The sequence below is a fragment of the Felis catus genome, chromosome A1, assembly GCF_018350175.1.
Source record: "Felis catus isolate Fca126 chromosome A1, F.catus_Fca126_mat1.0, whole genome shotgun sequence".
Taxonomy (NCBI): Eukaryota; Metazoa; Chordata; class Mammalia; order Carnivora; family Felidae; genus Felis; species Felis catus.
Window position 1 is genome coordinate 1,556,348 of NC_058368.1, and position 17,186 is coordinate 1,573,533.

Genomic DNA, 17,186 nt, shown 5'->3' on the forward strand with positions numbered 1-17,186 from the left:
TACAAAGAAATTGTGTAAACACGCTCAAGACAGTCAAAGCAACAGACAAAAAAATGCAATCTTGATTTTTGTTTTCTTACCCATTCTTCCTTCTGGCTAGCTTCACTGTCCTACTAAACGCCTTCCTTGGAGGATTCTAATCAGGATACAGAATAAAACCCAAACTCTTGATTTCTTTCAGAGAACACTTAAATAGCGCTCCTATAAGCCATGCGTTACTCCAAGCCTCTTACAAATGTTAATTCATTTCCCCTAAGTAAGTCTTCAGGCTGGCATTCAAGCACTCCCCACTTGGTTTCCACTCCCAGCCCTCTCCCACTGCTCCAAACGCCCTGTGACAGCCTCACCATTCCACTCTGGTTGCCTAAAATACACTCACTGGCACTGCTCATCCTCATTCTTTCATTCCCCATTTTTTTTTAATATTTATTTATTATTTTTGAGAGTCAGAGCGTGAGGGGGGGGAGGGGCAGAGAGAGAGGGAGACCCAGAATCCATAGCAGGCTCCAGGCTCTGAGCTGTCAGCACAGAGCCCCATGCGGGGCTGAAACTCTCGAGCCGTGAGATCATGACCTGAGCCGAAGTCGGACACCCAACCGACTGAGCCACCCAGGTGCCCCATCATCCGATCATTTCTTTCTGAGACACTGTCCCCACCCGTTCCCCAAAATCCACTTGTCAAAGGCCAAAGCAGGCTCATATCCTACCTTCATCAAACCTTCCCAAACCCTCCTGGCTCAGATCTGGGCTCCTCCCTATTACTCTTCATAGAACTAGAAGTACAAGGAATTTCCAAAGAACATAATCTCTGATAGGCAATAAATCTAGTTACTAGAGTTTACATCACCTTTCTCTATATTCCCTTCCTTACACTGACTGACTCAGTGTTGTTCTGCATAACAAATGCTGCTCAGTATGTAAATGTCACATGTATTCAATCTGCAGACAGACCTTAAAGAGCAACTTTCAATACTGTGCATAGAACATGTTACCCCGCATCATTTGTTTACTATCAAAATTGTATACAAATGGTCACAACAGAAAATTATTTATTTTATAAACTTTTTAAGCATTTTCTGTGTTAAGTGCTGTGACTAAAAATTTTACATGCATTATAACCCAGAATATTCCCCAAAAACTATCCCGTAAGAGGAAGACTCACCTTACATTCAAGTCATCATAAAGTTCTCCTATTATGCAGTACTATCATTTTTTTTTTTTTTGAAAAATAATATACTGTTTGGGGAAAACACATTGATCTGAACTAATTCAATCACGCTAGCCTAGAGATCATCTGATAAAATCTATTTTTCAAAATGGGACCAGGAGACAAAGAAATTTAACATAGATGTTTTAATTATTCCTGGGGCATGACTTCACAATTGCTACGGCAGGAAAATTTGTAAATAAACTTTATAAAGATCACTTTAACACACAAAAAGCAACATAGTTGTTACGTTGAGAAACAAGTATACCACCAGAGAAAGTTTTGAGAATTGGTCAAGGCTGGATATAAACCTTCCAATGCCATATCACATGTGATGCACAGCAACATCTCAGGAAAGCAAAGAAGATGTGCTGTGGAAAACTGTTTAGAAAACAGACTCAAGGGGCGCCTGAGTGGCTCAGTTGGTTAAGCATCCAACCTTTGGTTTTGGCTCGAGTCATGATCTCACGGTTCATGTGATCAAGTCCCCATGTCAGGCTCCTTGCTGACAGCACAGAGCCTGCATGGGATTTTCTCTTTCCCTCTCTCTCTGCCTCTCCCCATTCACTCTTTCTGTCTCTTCCTCTCAAAATAAATCAATTAATTTAGTAAAAATAATAAAGTCTCGAGGCACCTGGGTGGCTCAGTCAGTTAAGTATCCGACTTTGGCTCAGGTCATGATCTCACAGTTTGTGAGTTCAAGCCCCATGTCAGACTCTGTGTTAATAGCTCAGAGCCTGGAGCCTGTTTCAGATTCTGTGTCTCCTTCTCTCTCTGCCCCTCCCCTGCTCACACTCTGTCTCTCTCTCTAAAATAAACATTTTTTTGAAATTTTTTTTAACATTTATTTATTTTTTGAGACAGAGAGAGACAAAGCATGAACGGGGGAGGGTCAAAGAGAGGGAGACACAGAATCTGAAACAGGCTCCAGGCTCTGAGCTGTCAGCACAGAGCCCGATGCGGGCCTCGAATTCACAGACAGCAAGATCATGACGTGAGCCAAAGTCGGCCGCTTAACTGACTGAGCCACCCAGGCGCCCCTAAAATAAACATTTTAAAAAATATCTTTAAATAATAATAAAGTCTCATTCATTAAAGAAAAAAAAAAAGAGACTCTCAAAACATCACTCTACTGAAGGCAGACACTGGAGTCAGAGATACTTTTTTTTTGCCAATGTTTATTTCTGAGAGAGACAGAGTGTGAGCAGGGGAGGGGCAGAGAGAGAGGGAGACACAATCTGAGCTGTCAGCACAGAGCCCGATGAAGGGCTTGAACTTGTGAACTGTGAGATCATGACCTGAGCCGAGATCAATAGTCAAATGTTTAACCGACTGAGCTACCGGGGAGCCCTGAAACACTCGTTAAGAGTTTCAACAGAAATGGCTTTTTTTGAAAAAATGTGAAGGAAATATTTCAGTAATGTGTTAGATATGCCTATTTAAGATCACATTATAATAACTATAATACTTTATTATGGATCATGTAAATATTATACATCAAATTGACCCCAGAAAGAACTGTTTTCATCTCCTCATTGGAAACATGGAGACTTGACTTCCATGGCAGTGACCTCAGGTGTGAACACGGACGGTTCTCTTCACAAGCACCCGGTGCCCTGGCTATTACGTCAATTGTACGGATGAGGAAGCGCAGCTTTGACCTTAAGAGACTCACAAGGTCACACAGCTGCTCAGTGCGGAGTCCACTTGACTTACAGTGTGTGTCCTCAACCACCACCTCCACGGCAGGAAGCTCCCACAGGCCTTTCGTGTCAGAAGCCACAAAATGTAATTTGTTTCTCCTCCTCTGGTAGGATCAGCATAAAAAGCACATACTTTCCTTAGAAACGAGATGTGCGTCAAGAACCTTCTCTGCTGAGCCCACACCGTGATCCTCAGACGGTGAATCCCCCACCCTCACAGCACCCAGCATCGCAGTAAGGGTGGAACAGACAGCACTCGAAAGCTCCTTAAAGGACCCCTCTGATCCCAGGTAAGACTCCCCAGTTTGATACAACCTTCACCAAATGAGAGACAGAGATGAAAATACTCAAAAGAGATATGGAATTGGCAAACAGTGCTCTTCTTATGTACCATTTGACACTCATTTGTGGTTTTTTTTAATGTTTATTTATTTATTTTGAGAGAGGGAGAGAGAATCCCAAGCTGACAGCACAGAGCCTGACACAGTACTTAAATTCATGAACCATGAGATCATGTCCGGAACCGAGATCAAGAATCAGATGCTTAGGGGCACCGGGTGGCTCAGTGAGTTAAGCGTCCGACTTGACTTCAGCTCAGGTCATGAATTCATAGTTCATGGGTTGGAGCCCCCCCACCAGGCTCTGGACTGGCAGCTCAGAGCCTGGAGTCGGCTTCAGATTTTGTTTCTCCCTCTCTCTGTCCCTCCCCTGCTCACACTCTGTCTCTTTGGCTCAAAAATAAATAAACATTAAAAAAAAAAAACTAAAAAAAAAAAAAAAAAAAAAAAAAAAGTCAGACATTTAACTGACTGAACCACCCAGGCGCTCCAACACGCATTTGTTAAATGAAGTAGAAAAATTTTAGTGCTACAAAGATGGAGAACCTACATTTCCTGTCTTTGACTTCAATCTCAAAAGTAGCAGCTGACCATAAAACACACTGTCTTTCTGGTCTGCTCCCAAATTCTCAGCTAGAATGTCGTTACAGAAACAAAATGCAATGTGCAACATGGAATAAATGGAAATGGGCCAGCCTCAGAACACATAATATCCAGGAGGGAGATCAGGAGTGATGCTAGTTTAGGTAAACCTGCTTAAACCTTACAGCACTAAGTGTAACATGTTTCAAAGACAAATTTATACATCGCGGTTCTTAAAGAGGTGCAGAAGCCGTCCACAGACACAGGAGCTCCAGGAGGGATGGGTCCTGACCCGGCAGGCACCAACCTGCCCGCACAGCCCCTGCGGCTGTCCCCCAGCCTCGCCTGGAGCTTTCTCTGCTGTGTCAACAGTTCTTTCAGGAGTTCTTTTTAAAAGTGAAGTCGCTGGAAAAGCTAAATGCAAATATTACAAGAAATGAAAAGGTTTATTCTAGGTGATTTCTTTAAGCTTTTACTGTATTATGTATCAGAACAAGAATATGATCTCTCATTCAGTAAGAACATAAAACAAAAAGAAACGTGTTAGCTGTCCAGAAAACCGTATTTCTGCTCAAAATTCTCCTCTGAACACAGTAGTTTGAGGAGAGACTGTATAGGAGATGTTTTGAAACAATGTTTCCTAGCACATAAAACAGAACCCCGACCTTCAGGTACATGATGCCCACACTTTGCCCTTTATCTTCCCCTGCTCTTCCAAGGGGACTGGAACACCATCCCAAGAGCTTACAGACCTGAGTGCAGGACCCTTAACTCACCTGAATGTGCAGGGCGCCCTCTACTGCCTCCTGGATGTTCAAACAGCCACTGATGAGTGACAGCTGGTCTTGGGCACCCAGAGAGCCTTTCAGAGAGCCCGACTGCTCCAGAAACATCATCTCTTTTCTAGAAAGAAGAGTGACCCTGTGAGTATTCAAGAGCAAATTAAAGGCAACGGTAGGGCGCCTGGGTGGCTAAGTTGGTTAAGCATCTGTCCAAGTCTTGATTTGGGCTCAGGTCACGATCTCAAGGTTCATGGGATATTCTCTCTCTCTCTCTCTCTCTCTCTCTCTCCCTCTCTGCCCTTACCCCGCTCATGTGCTCTCTCAAAATAAATAAACTTAAAAAAAATTAAGACAAAGGGGCGCCTGGGTGGCTCGGTCGGTTAAGCGTCCGACTTCGGCTCAAGGCATGATGTCGCGGTCCATGAGTTCGAGCCCCACGATGGGCTTTGTGCTGACGGCTCAGAACCTGGAGGCTGCTTCCGATTCTGTGTCTCCCTCTCTCTCTGCCCCTTCCCTTTTCACACTCTCTCTTGCTCGCTCTCAAAAATAAACATTTAAAAAATTTTTTTAATTAAAACGAAGGTAAACATCACTAACTAGTAGGGAAATGCAAATCAAAACCACAGCGATCTACCCCTTCACAGCCATTAGAATCTAAATAAGTAAACCAAGATGTTAGTGAGGACGTGGAGAAATTGAAACCCTGTGGAAATGTGAAAGGGCCAGCCACAGTGGCAGTTTGAGGACTTCTCAAAAAGTTAAAAACAGAACTACCAAATGATCCAGCAATTCCATTTCTGGTTATACCCCCCCCCCCAAAATGAAAGCAGGTATTCAAACGGGCATTTGTGCACCCATGTTCCATGGTTTACAATAACCAAAAGATGGGAACCCAAAAAGTCCACACCTGGGTGAATGGATAAACAAATGTGGTGTGTGCATACCGCAGAATTCAATCAGTACAATTCAGCCTTAAAACGGAAATCCTGTCACAGCAACCACAGGGACAGACCTTGAGGACGTCAGGCTAAGTGAAATACGCCAGTCACAAAAAGACGAATGCTGTATGATCCCACTTACACGCGGTGCCCAGGACAGTCAAACTCACAGAGCAGAAGTAGAATGGAGGCTGCCAGGGCTGGGTGAGGGTGACCGTGGTTTCGGGGATACAGAGTTTCAGTTGTGCGAGATGGCCTTTTGGTGACGGACGGCTGCACAGTGAGAATGTGCTTAATATCGCTGAACTGTACAGTCAGAAATTATTAAGATAGTAGACTTTATGTTACGTACATTTCACAATTCTTTTTTTATTTTTATCTCTTTAAGAGATGGGGCGAGGCCAACAGGAGGTAAGACTGGAGAGTAGTCTCCGCCCGCTTCTTTCAGTCCTGGGGGACGGGGCTGAAAGAACGTATCTCATAATCAGACCAGCTGGCTTCGTGGGGTGCGGCCTGTGCGTCACAGAGATGGGCGCTCAGAAGGGCCCTGGGCTGGGTCTGATGCCCTGCCGTCACGGTCTCAAAATTCTTTTGTGTTTTTTTTGAGAGAGAGAGAGAGAGAGAGCACGACTGAGCAAGGGGCAGGGAGGAGAAAGAGAATCCCATGAGGGACAGACAGAGAGGGAGAGGGAGAGGGAGAGGGAGAGGGAGAGGGAGAGACAGGAGCAGGGTTCACCCACAACGGGGCTTGACCTTGCCTGAAGCAGGGCCTGAGCCGCCCCGTGGGGGACTCAAACTCCTGAACCGAACCGTGAGACCGTGACCTGCAGCAAAGTCAGATGCTTAACAGACTAAGCCACCCAGGCGCCCCTCACTGTCTCAAAATTCTTAATGACTATCAAGCAAAGGGTCCCACATTTTCATTTAGCCTCATAAATTATGCAGTCAGTCCGGCTTATAATTCGTGATATATTAAATAAACAAGACAGAGAACACATACAAACACACACAGCAAGGAACAACATTTATGCTTTCCAAAAACTTCTGTGGGTTCTTCCCAGTGAGTCAAACAATTTTTACATCGCTTCGTATCACGGTTTTTATCTTTACGCTGTCAGCGTCTTCAGCCAAAGAGCACCAGGAACACACATACACTGGGGCGGCTCAGGTTCGTTACTCACTGCAGTGAGGGAGAGTGCACACCAGGGGGAGCCGTGGGGTATCAGTAAGGGTGTCTGAGGGCACCGAGAGCAGATGTGAGCTTGGGTGGGGGGATTCGGAAGAGGATCTGAGGGTCTGAGTTCACTGGATTGGATGCTGTGAACTCAGCGAAGGCAACGTGAGGATTGAGTGTCTCCACAAACATAAATATCTGCAGGGCAGACTAAATGGAAGATAAAGGTGTAATGGGCAAAGAAGTGACAGTCGTTCATTTTAGCCAAGACTCAGCGTCTGTGGGTTTGCACGGTGCCCTCGTTCTTGTCTGTGCTTAGACAAATTTAAAACGTGGTCTTGCTGTGTGGTCTTGCTGTGTCGCATTCTCTCATGGTCTAAGAGTGACCTTGTCTGGGGTGGGTGTTCTTGAGACTCCTTATGTCCAACAGGAGAGTGCCACGGCCTACCCGTGAGGACCCGCCAGCTCCAGACGTCAGGGGCTGTGTTTCTGTTGTTTTGTCTTTTTTTCTTTCTTAAAGCTATGCACCTGTATTTTAACTACAAACTGAGGACCAAATTGCTACTGTTACTGGGAGGAAAAAAAAGATATGCTGAAATGCAAACAGATTTCTTTATTTTAATTAACAAAAAGAAGCTTCCTGGCAAAGGTAAATGAGTCAACAAATGATCCGGCAGATTCAAAGTCTCTCCTGCTTCTGGGTCAGCAAACAGAAAAACGCCATGGCGGGCCATCACCACACCTGGGATCTGAACCCGAATCTGTTTCAAGGAGAGGGAGAATCTGAGATGACTGGCATACAGATAATTTGGAAGGTCTGTAATATATCAGCTTTAAAAAATCTACCTTAAAATTGGGCCAGAAAATGGCTACCTTATTCCGCAGGATCCTAAGGACACACATGCGGAAGGCCCCCCTCGGAACAACTCCATGTTGGGAACTGAATAACCCGACCACCACCCCCAATTAGCAGGCATTCGAAAGTATTTCTACATGCAACACATTCCTTGAAGTAGAGGTTTATAAAGTTACTGAAAATATACAAAACAAGGTCTGTTTCTTAGCCAGTTCAAGAAATTTGTATTCGTTGTATATAATAGCGCGTGGTGTTTTAACAACAGGTTAGAAATCTATGATTTGTAAGTTTGATAAGCTAACATCAAGAAAACGGACTTAAATGCCAGAAAATAGTACCTTACACGCCATCGAGGGAAACGTATAAAGAGTTACCAGAAAAAGTTACTCTACTAAGATAAGGAAAAGCAAATATTTACCTGTTCTAGAAGCTCCTGTTCCTGTGACCATGTACCAGTAGTGTCCCCAAACCTCCCTGAACACAGTCTGTGTTCTTCATTCAAACAACAACGGTGAGGAGAGCACCATGTGATCCAAAGATCATTTATTTTTCACTTCATGTTTTTGTTCCATTTTTCGGAAGTTTTAGAGTTACATAAGTCTGTAAATATACTAAAACCATTTACTGTATACTTTAGAAGAGTCAGGTGTGTGGTATATAAATTCTATCTCGATAAAGCTGATGTATTTGTTTCTTGTCGCTTCTGTGACAAATTACCACAAACTTAGTGGCTTAAACAATACAAATTTATTACCTTACGGTCCAGGGGTCAGAAATCTCAAGTAGACTAACATCCAAGTTCCACAAGGCTGCAAATCTCAAGTAGACGAACGTCGAAATATCAGCAAGGCTGAGTTCCTTCTGGAAGCTCTAGAAGTGAATCTGTTCGATGCGTCTTCTAGTTCCTAGAGCACACCCCCCCCTTTCCTTGGCTTTGTGGTCCTCTTCCATTTCACAGCCTGCAATCTCACTACCAACCTCTGCTCTGTCATCGCACCTCCTTCTTTGACTCTCCTGACTATTTTTTCCTAAGAACGAGCCTCGTGATTACACTGAACCAATCTGGATAATCTCCCACATGCATACCCTGAACTTAATCACATCTGGTCTCCTTTGCCACGTATGGTAACACATTCCCAGGTTCCAGGGATGAGGACCTGGGAGAAGCAGTGTTCTGACTACCACACTTATTAACAAAACAAAAACAGAAACAAACAAGGGGCACCTGGGTGGCTCAGTCTGTTAAGCGTCAGACTCTTGATTTTGGCTCAGGTCATGATCTCACGGTTTGTGGGTTCGAGCCCTGCATAGGGCTCTGCACTGACAGGGTGAAGCCTGCTTGGGATTCTCTGTCTCCTTCTCTCTCTGCCCCTCCTTTCTTGCTTTCTCTCTCTCTCTCTCTGTCTCTGTCTCTCTCAAAAATATATAAACTTTAAAAAAAGCTTTTAGAATAGAGTATGTAATGTAGATAGAATTCCTGTACAATTACTGTCCAAAACTGTGCTTACAGAACAGAGAGCACTTGCCCATTAAAGCTGCCTCACATCAGATAACTAGGTTATGCTTGGCTCTCTGTACTTTGCAGACGTTATTCCACCATATTCAGAAATTCACTGGCTGTTGAAAAGCTGTTGTCAATCTGTCGTTCCTTCGTGGGCAGTCTCTCCTTTCACTCTCTCACTGCCTTTAAGACTTTTCTGATGTTCCTTGGTGTTTTACAGTTTCACTGTGAGGTATGTAGATATAGATACCCTTCCTATTTCTCCTGCTTAGGACACTCTGTTCTTCCAGAATATGAGGGTCCATGTCTTCAACTGAAACGAAGTCTCAATCATTACATCTTCATAAATTGTTTTTCCCTATTCTCCTTAACCCTTTCAGACCTCTAAGGAGATCTATGTTAGACAGTCTCTCTGTATCCTCCATATTTCTTAACTACTCTTGTCACATATTACCTCTATCTCCGGAACCGCATGCCAGATAGTATCTTCAGATCTGACTTCCGGGTTACTATGCTCATAAAACCTCGTCTCTCGTGTGTTGGGGATTTTTAGTTGTGAGCAGATGTCCACTGAACCCTGCGGGAATTCTCTGAGCCTTTGTTTAAGGTACATTATCCTGGAGATGGGACGTATTTGCTTCGGGCAGGCACTGAAGGCACCACTAACCAAGGGACCAATGTGAACTGTTGGGCTGGAATGTTTAAGTCCACACGGGAAGATGAATCCAGGCTCCGACTGTTAGAGAGCTTGTCTGTGGCTGTAAATCCTCAGAGAAACGCTTTCTCCCCTCCACCCAGAACCATGGCCAGGAGAGACAAGCCCCCACGTGTGGGTTAGTTTCCTACTCCTCTCAGCAACAATGTAGACCTCTGGAAACCAGCTTCCCGTGGGGGTCTCCAATCTGATCCCCATCTTGCTCAGACTAAGGTGTGCTGTTAGAACCAAAGCAAGACTGGCAAGTAGTTTACTTAGAGCAGCCGTGACTCTCACATACCTCTTGGGATCTGTGCTCCCCAATCTGGCCTCTGAAAACTGCCATTAGTTTCTTGCCAGCTCAGCTATGCATTATAAACTATACATTTACTCAATACTTGTAAGTATTTTGAAGTGAGAAGGGTTTCTAGGATGCTTACGTTACCGAATTGCCAGAAACTAAACCCTAGACTGTTTCTTTGAGATTTAATATTCTTAGGTATTAGGCACATTTTATACACTTCATGAGAAAGGAGAAATACTGACCATATCATTTCAGCAATAAGTTATTCAATGTGAATATGATCTCTACTATACACATAATTTATAGCACATAATCACTAACTGATTACATCATGGTTCCTGTTCATATGTATAGAAAAGAAAAACAATACTGATGTTTTTGAGTTACCACTGCTAAGGCCTAATCTTCTGTTTCCCAGTTTTACCCATTTGGAAAAACATACACATGTTTATATTATTTATATACAAAATAGTATGTATATGTTATTATAAGAATATTCTATATTTATACATATATAAATAATACCTAAATCCACCTGAATCCAACAAGTTTAGGCTTAAAAATAATATACTTCTGAAATGCATCAAAACGCAAAGCACGTTTCCGTTTCATTTAATCTAGCTTATTCCCTCTGATACTTCAGAAACTGAGGCCCAAACTGGCTACATCACTCAAAGATATAAAGTGCTAGCAGCATGCGGGATGGAAGCGGGTCTTCTGACTCCTTCTCGCAAAAGCACACAGAATAGGAGCCACTGCCTCTTCCTCACTCCTACTAGACCACGATGGCACGCGCGCACACACACACACACACACACACGACCCTGTCTGGTGGGAATTGTTATTTGTAGAATTAATGGGCACAGTGCATTGGCTTAAATTTTGAAAATCGAAGGTCGACAATATACTGGAGAAAACAAAGAGTTTGCATCCACTCCCTCCCTCGTGAATGCTGCTGAGCTTGAACTTAGACTACCGGGCTCCCATCGTCCCTTCAGGGAGCCCTGGTGTACCTAGCACACCTACCATCTCCTTCCAGGATGTTGTTACCAACAGGTGTGCCAGGCTGACCTATGGCCCGGCTCGAGTTCAGCCCACTGAGTGCCTGTGCCACCGGTACATGGCCCATCCATCAACTCATCCCTCATGGCGGTTTGAATGAAGACCCACGAAGTAAGTTGGTCAAAGGTCGGTGGAGCCCACAGTAGAGTCACTGCAATGGTGAGTTTTAGAAAGGCAGGACCTCAGACAAGGACCTGCTATGAAACAATCCTCCCCAGAACCGCTGAAAGTTACCAGAGCTGTTGTCTGACTGTCAGAAGCTCGGGTGTCCCTGAACAATGTCCCATTTCTGCAACAGTGATGGAGCTGCAGAGACAGTTCCCAGTATCCCTTGCTTCCTTGAAGAGCCTTGCAATAAACATCCACCAACAGATATAATCTGGATGCCTCAATCCTTATAAACTGAAAGGGCCTCGCGTCTATTTTGTTCAGAAATTTGACAGATAGGATGGAGAAAATTATACCATATCTAAACTGCTTGGTTTTAAACTGTATGATTTATATAAATTAGACCTGCAGCAGTGGCTAAGCCTAGAAACCAATAACACTGATAAACAGTAACTACGTTGCCCATAAATATAACCAGAATAAAAATGTTCATATCTCTGAAAAACTGTCTACAGCTAACAAACAAAAAAAAATCATTTCATTTAAATGTACTTGCTGTCACAGAGGAACAAGTGACAAATAAAATACAGTGCCCCTGTTCTTTTTCTGGAAAGACTTTCTTTCTGTAACTTATTTTTTAAAGTAAAAAAAAAAGTGGAAAGAATAATAAACATCCCCGCATTTCTGAGAATTAAAAACCACCAATCCTGACATATGTGCTTTTCATTTTTTAAGTAAACAAAACACTGAAGTTCTTTTATCCACCAACCTCTTCTGTTGAACTCAGATGGGATTTTTAAATGCTAAACCCTGAAAACATAATGATTACCTATTTCATCATTTAGAGAATTATGTTTGAGAGGCTCACGTGCTCAAAACCACCTGCTTTAAGCATGAGAAAGCCAAAGCAAACTTTTGTCCTTTCTTCCCAATGTGCGGAGTCAGATTAGATCAAACGGATGGGACTACAAGAGTGGCTCTTGTCGCTTAGATGAGCTACTGTTCTGTAGAATTCCCAGGGACACCCCTATGAAGAAAGGAAGGAAAAAGAGACAGAAGGCAGGAGCCAGAACAGCCACACCAATGGCCTCATGCGGATTAGACTCAGAGTGAAGAATCCATGTAAGTGATTTGGCCTCAAGGCCCTTTCTGCCCCTGGAAAAGACAGGAGCATGAGGGGAGAGACCTGGTCACACGTTAACCCCCTGGATGGCTGCAAACTCCAGGACCCCAAGAGCAAACCAGGTAAGACATTGGAGGAGCTTTTAGACATACTCAGACAATCCCTTACATGGTCTTCAAGTTCAAGAACTATGCCCACAAATCAAAACCAGCCATTTGGCAATGTTTTATCCCCGTTATTCTAGTTTTACATTGAATACTTTGGAAGAACTTAACACATAGACAGCTGGAAAAGACAGGGCTCTCAGTGGGGTTTTCAGCAGCCTGACACACGCCAGAATGTTGCAACCTACACTATTTAATAGTTAAGAATGCACTTTGTTCAAAGCACTTTAGTAAGTGGCTGCGGCATACCAGTTCTACCTCTAGAGGTCAACCTAGCACCAGAAGTCAAAATATTTCCATCGTAACTTCAATGAAGTTAAATTTTTATTTAAAACTGGAGAAAACGAAGTGTTAACAATTATCACTGTACGGCAAAATATGGGTGGTTTTAATTTCTTCATATTTATACTTTTGAAGTTTTATTCAAGAGGAGCATTTATTAATTAGAAAAGATAAAAGACAATGGAGAAGTGGGAACCCTTGTATACTACCAGTGGGATTATAACATGTGCAGCTGCTATGGAAAACATTATAATGCTTCCTAAAAAAATTAAAAATGGAATTACTATATGACCCAGCAATCCCCCTTCTGGGTATATATTCGGAGGGAATGAAAGCAGGGACTTAGATATCTGTACATCCATGTTTACGGCAGCATTATGCACAAGAGCCAAAAGGTAGAAGCAATTCAAATGTCCACCAGTGGATGAAAAGATAAACGAAATGTGGTATGTACATACAATGGAATATTATTCAGCCTTTAAAAGGAAGGAAATCCTTTCACATGCTACAATAAATCTTAAGGACATAATGCTAAGTGAAATAAACCAGTCTCAAAAACACAGATATAGGATTCCACTTATGTGAGACGTCTAAAGTATCCAAATTCACAGAAAAAAAAAAGTAAAATAGTGGTTGCCAGGGGCTGGGAGGAGGGAAAATGGGAAGTTGTTGTTCAATGGGTACAGAGTTTCAATGTCGGAGGAGGAAAAGTTCTGGAGATTTGTTGCACAACAATGTGAATGTACTTAACACTACTGAACTATACGCAGTTAAAATGGTTTTTAAAAAAGTAAATTTTGTTACTTTTTTGCCATAATTAAAAATAGAAATAATATATTTTCTTTTTAAGTGATTACCGTGGCATTTAAATTGTGTTTGAACTTGATTCTTCTAGAAGGTAAAAGAGGGTAGAATTCATGCAAGAACTAAACTCCATATGAACCAGAACTCAGAAATAAATTGTAAGGGACTAAAAGGCTTGTAGATTCTGTAGAATGAGTCAGAAAATCATTTTAGCCAGTGTCATCCCAGTTGATTCATGTAATAACCTAGGCCTTGGACTTCTAATTACACACACTGGATAAAACATACATTTATCTCTGCTCCCTCCAAAAACCTCAATAAAACCAAACTAAAGGAATCTTTAAAAACTATATGGGGAACCTGGGTGGCCCAATCAGTTAAGTACTTATCTGACCCTTGTCGGCTCAGGTCATGATCTCAAGGTTTGATGATCATGATCTCAGGTCATGATCTCAAGATGGAGCCCCACATTGGGCTTTGTCCTGACGGTGTAGAGCCGGCTTGGGATTCTGTCTGTCCCTCTCTCTGCCCCTACCCGCTCACTCTTTCAATGTCCCTCTCTCTCAAAATAAATAAACTTTTATATATATACATAGATATATACATATAGATATATGGATATAGACAGATACATAGACATAGATGACAATATAGATGGTGTAGATACAGACACAGATACACACATAAATGCCCACAAAGTCAAAGACATCACAAAGTTACAATGGACAAAAGATCTAATTTTGTGGGAGACGGAAAAGAACACAAAAGTGGTATGGTAAATGACTTGATGGGGTAGAGAGAGCTGAGATTTAAGTGTGGGGAAAGGAAAGCCAATGAGAAGCAAGTCTCCCAAGAGACCGGGCAAAGGTCAGAATCTGCAGACACCAGATAGGACAGATGGCTGAGTAAGGAGCAAGAGCCAAAGAGTACTGAAGGTCAGAACAGCCTGGGAGCTAATGAATCTCCTCCCCTCCCCACTCGCAGAACTCACGAGACACGTTAGAGGCCGAGAGAGACGCCATGCTGCTGAAAACAGGGAGTTAAGATAAAGTGCACAAACTTTAGAACTCCCCCCCCCACCCCTCCACCCCCCCCCCCCACACACACACATATACACACGCACCTCCGGGCACTTTCCTTTGATCAGGAACAACAGTGCCAGATGGAAACTGGCAGATTCTTTTCCGGGCAAACTGAAGAGTCCAAGAAAGGAGACGAGCAGACATGGATACTTAGACACGGCACTGCCATTTCCTGTCCTCTAACCAGGCTCTGCCGCCCTGGCACGGAGGTCCACCTTGGACTTCCTGAGTGCCCCAGGGACCATGCTAACTACACGCAGGCAGATCAAGTTGAAGCTCTACAAAATTCTTGTATTAAGTTAACTGCAATATGAAAATGGAGGAACACATGTCCAACAGTACAGCCCATCTTCCACAGTGGGATACTAGGTGGACCCTAAAAATCATTCCTAATGTTTTTGAAATGGGAAATAAAGGGATAGAATACAAAAAAAAAAATTTATTAAAGAGTGGCCCCAGACCTTTTTTGCTTGACAGCACAGTGTTTTTTTTTTTAATTTTTTTAATGTTTTTATTTATTTTTGAGACAGAGAGAGACAGAGCATGAGCAGGGGAGGGGCAGAGAGAGAGGGAGACACAGAATCCGAAGCAGGCTCCAGGCTCTGAGCTGTCAGCACAGAGCCCGACGCAGGGCTTGAATTCATGAACTGTGAGATCATGACCTGAGCCGAGGTCGGATGCTTAACCGACAGCCACCCAGGCACCCCAACAGCACAGTGTTTTTAAGTCCTGAATACCTTCCACCAAAGACCAGGTCCAATTTGCCGAAGGATCCACCTCTTTGCTACTTTACTCTCTCCCCTGGGTTACCAGCCCAACCCCCTTGCACACCTGAATTTGAAGACCTCTCAGCGAGTACGTAAGTTAAATGTACTACAGAAAGAAAGAGAACTCTCCCCATTCACCCCGCAGGACAGCTGGGGCTCTGATTGCCTCCACTGGCCCTGTCACTGCACCCACTTCTCCCCCCTCGCCTGGGCACCCTGAAGTTCTCTTCCCTCGGGCTGGTGGTGACATTGGGACTGGGTGGGCGGGGAGATACTCAGGGGAGCAGAGGACCCACTAAGCCTCAAGTAGTGTTGATTTCACCAAAGCTTACACTTGAGTATCAAGCCTTGGCTCAGTTAACACGTGTACTTTGTTTGTCACTGTTGGAAACCTCACAGGCGGACGACCAGACAAAGCAGAATTCGTAACATTCTTGAGTCCACCCCCAGTACCAAATAAGCCTTCACAGCCCTACTTTCACTGTTAACACGTGTGTGTCCACATGCGCAGAAGCGTGCCAGATCAAGGTGTCAGCATGTCCTCAAAATGTTCAACAATACTCACTCTTATTCCTACCATTCAGAGACAGTCGAAATACTCTTATTTCTCCCCAATGTTCTGAATGTACAATTAGCATATATACCTTTTACAAATCAGATAAAGCAACACGACTTCTGTTTGGGAAGGGAAATAAATAATTGAAATGAAGCAATCATTTGAACTGTCCGAATGACAGCCAAGTGACAGCATGATCTGTGAACACATAGATAAGTCAAGTTGAATGACCTGGCTGAACCCATAGCCCACTGGTGTGAACTTTTGGCATCAGGACCTCAGATCCCTTCTGAACTTTTCCATGGAGTTCGGTTTAGTCAACCCACTCCCTGTCCCCCACTGCTACGAGGGTTTCAATTAAACCACCAAAGACAGGTTGTTGCTAGGATAGATGTCTCTCCATTTACTTTTTATTAACTGTCCTTCAATAACATTTTTTAAAAATTCTCCATGAATGTATTTCACATTCTTTTTATATTTATCCCTAGTTTGCTTACATTTTCTGTAGCAAATTTTTTACTGTTTTCAAACTATGTGTTGCCAACGTATAGAAATATAACTGGTTTTTTTTCAGCCTGACATATATTTTCCCCAGCCTTGGAGTTTTACCTACAAAATCTATGTTCAAATTTCACCTGATAATAGAGCATGTGCTATCAGTTCAGCTAGGCCTGCTCAACTTCTCCTGAAATCTCACGGCATGTTAATTATTACTCATACACTGCTGATCCATTTCCCTTGGTGGGAGTGAAAGGATAGTAAATATTTTAGGCTTCGTGGGTCATTTGGTCTCTGTTGCAACTACTCGTTGTAGAGTGAAAACAGACACAGACAATACATAAACAAATGGGCACACCGTTTCCCAAAAGAAGTTCATTCACAGTACGTTCCCTTAAGACAGCAAAGGGACTGATAGTTTTCCATCACTTCCCACAGAAGCAGAATTCCCTTGTAAAAGCTGTAAAAAGACAAAACCAGAACCCCTCAGAACCTAGAATCAGTACAGGACAGCAATCTAAGCACAGGAACCTGGCCAAGGTTTGGTATGTTGGTAATCTACCAATCTGCTGTCACAATCCTGGGAATCAGTAATTCTGGCTGCAGTCAGCTCAGCTCGTGCGTGACGCTGCAGTCGTGTGGCAGGTTAGCTAGGGGCTGT

At 43.2% G+C, this 17,186-nt stretch overlaps 1 protein-coding gene across 1 annotated transcript in view; it reads right to left on the reverse strand.

Moving 5' to 3' along the window:
- CRYL1 (crystallin lambda 1) overlaps nt 1-17,186 on the reverse strand; it is a 127,342-nt gene that overhangs the window by 87,899 nt on the left and 22,257 nt on the right. The window contains exon 3 of the mRNA XM_003980288.5: nt 4,607-4,733. Coding sequence (XP_003980337.3) covers nt 4,607-4,733 — 127 coding nt within the window. The remainder of the gene's footprint in view (nt 1-4,606; nt 4,734-17,186) is intronic.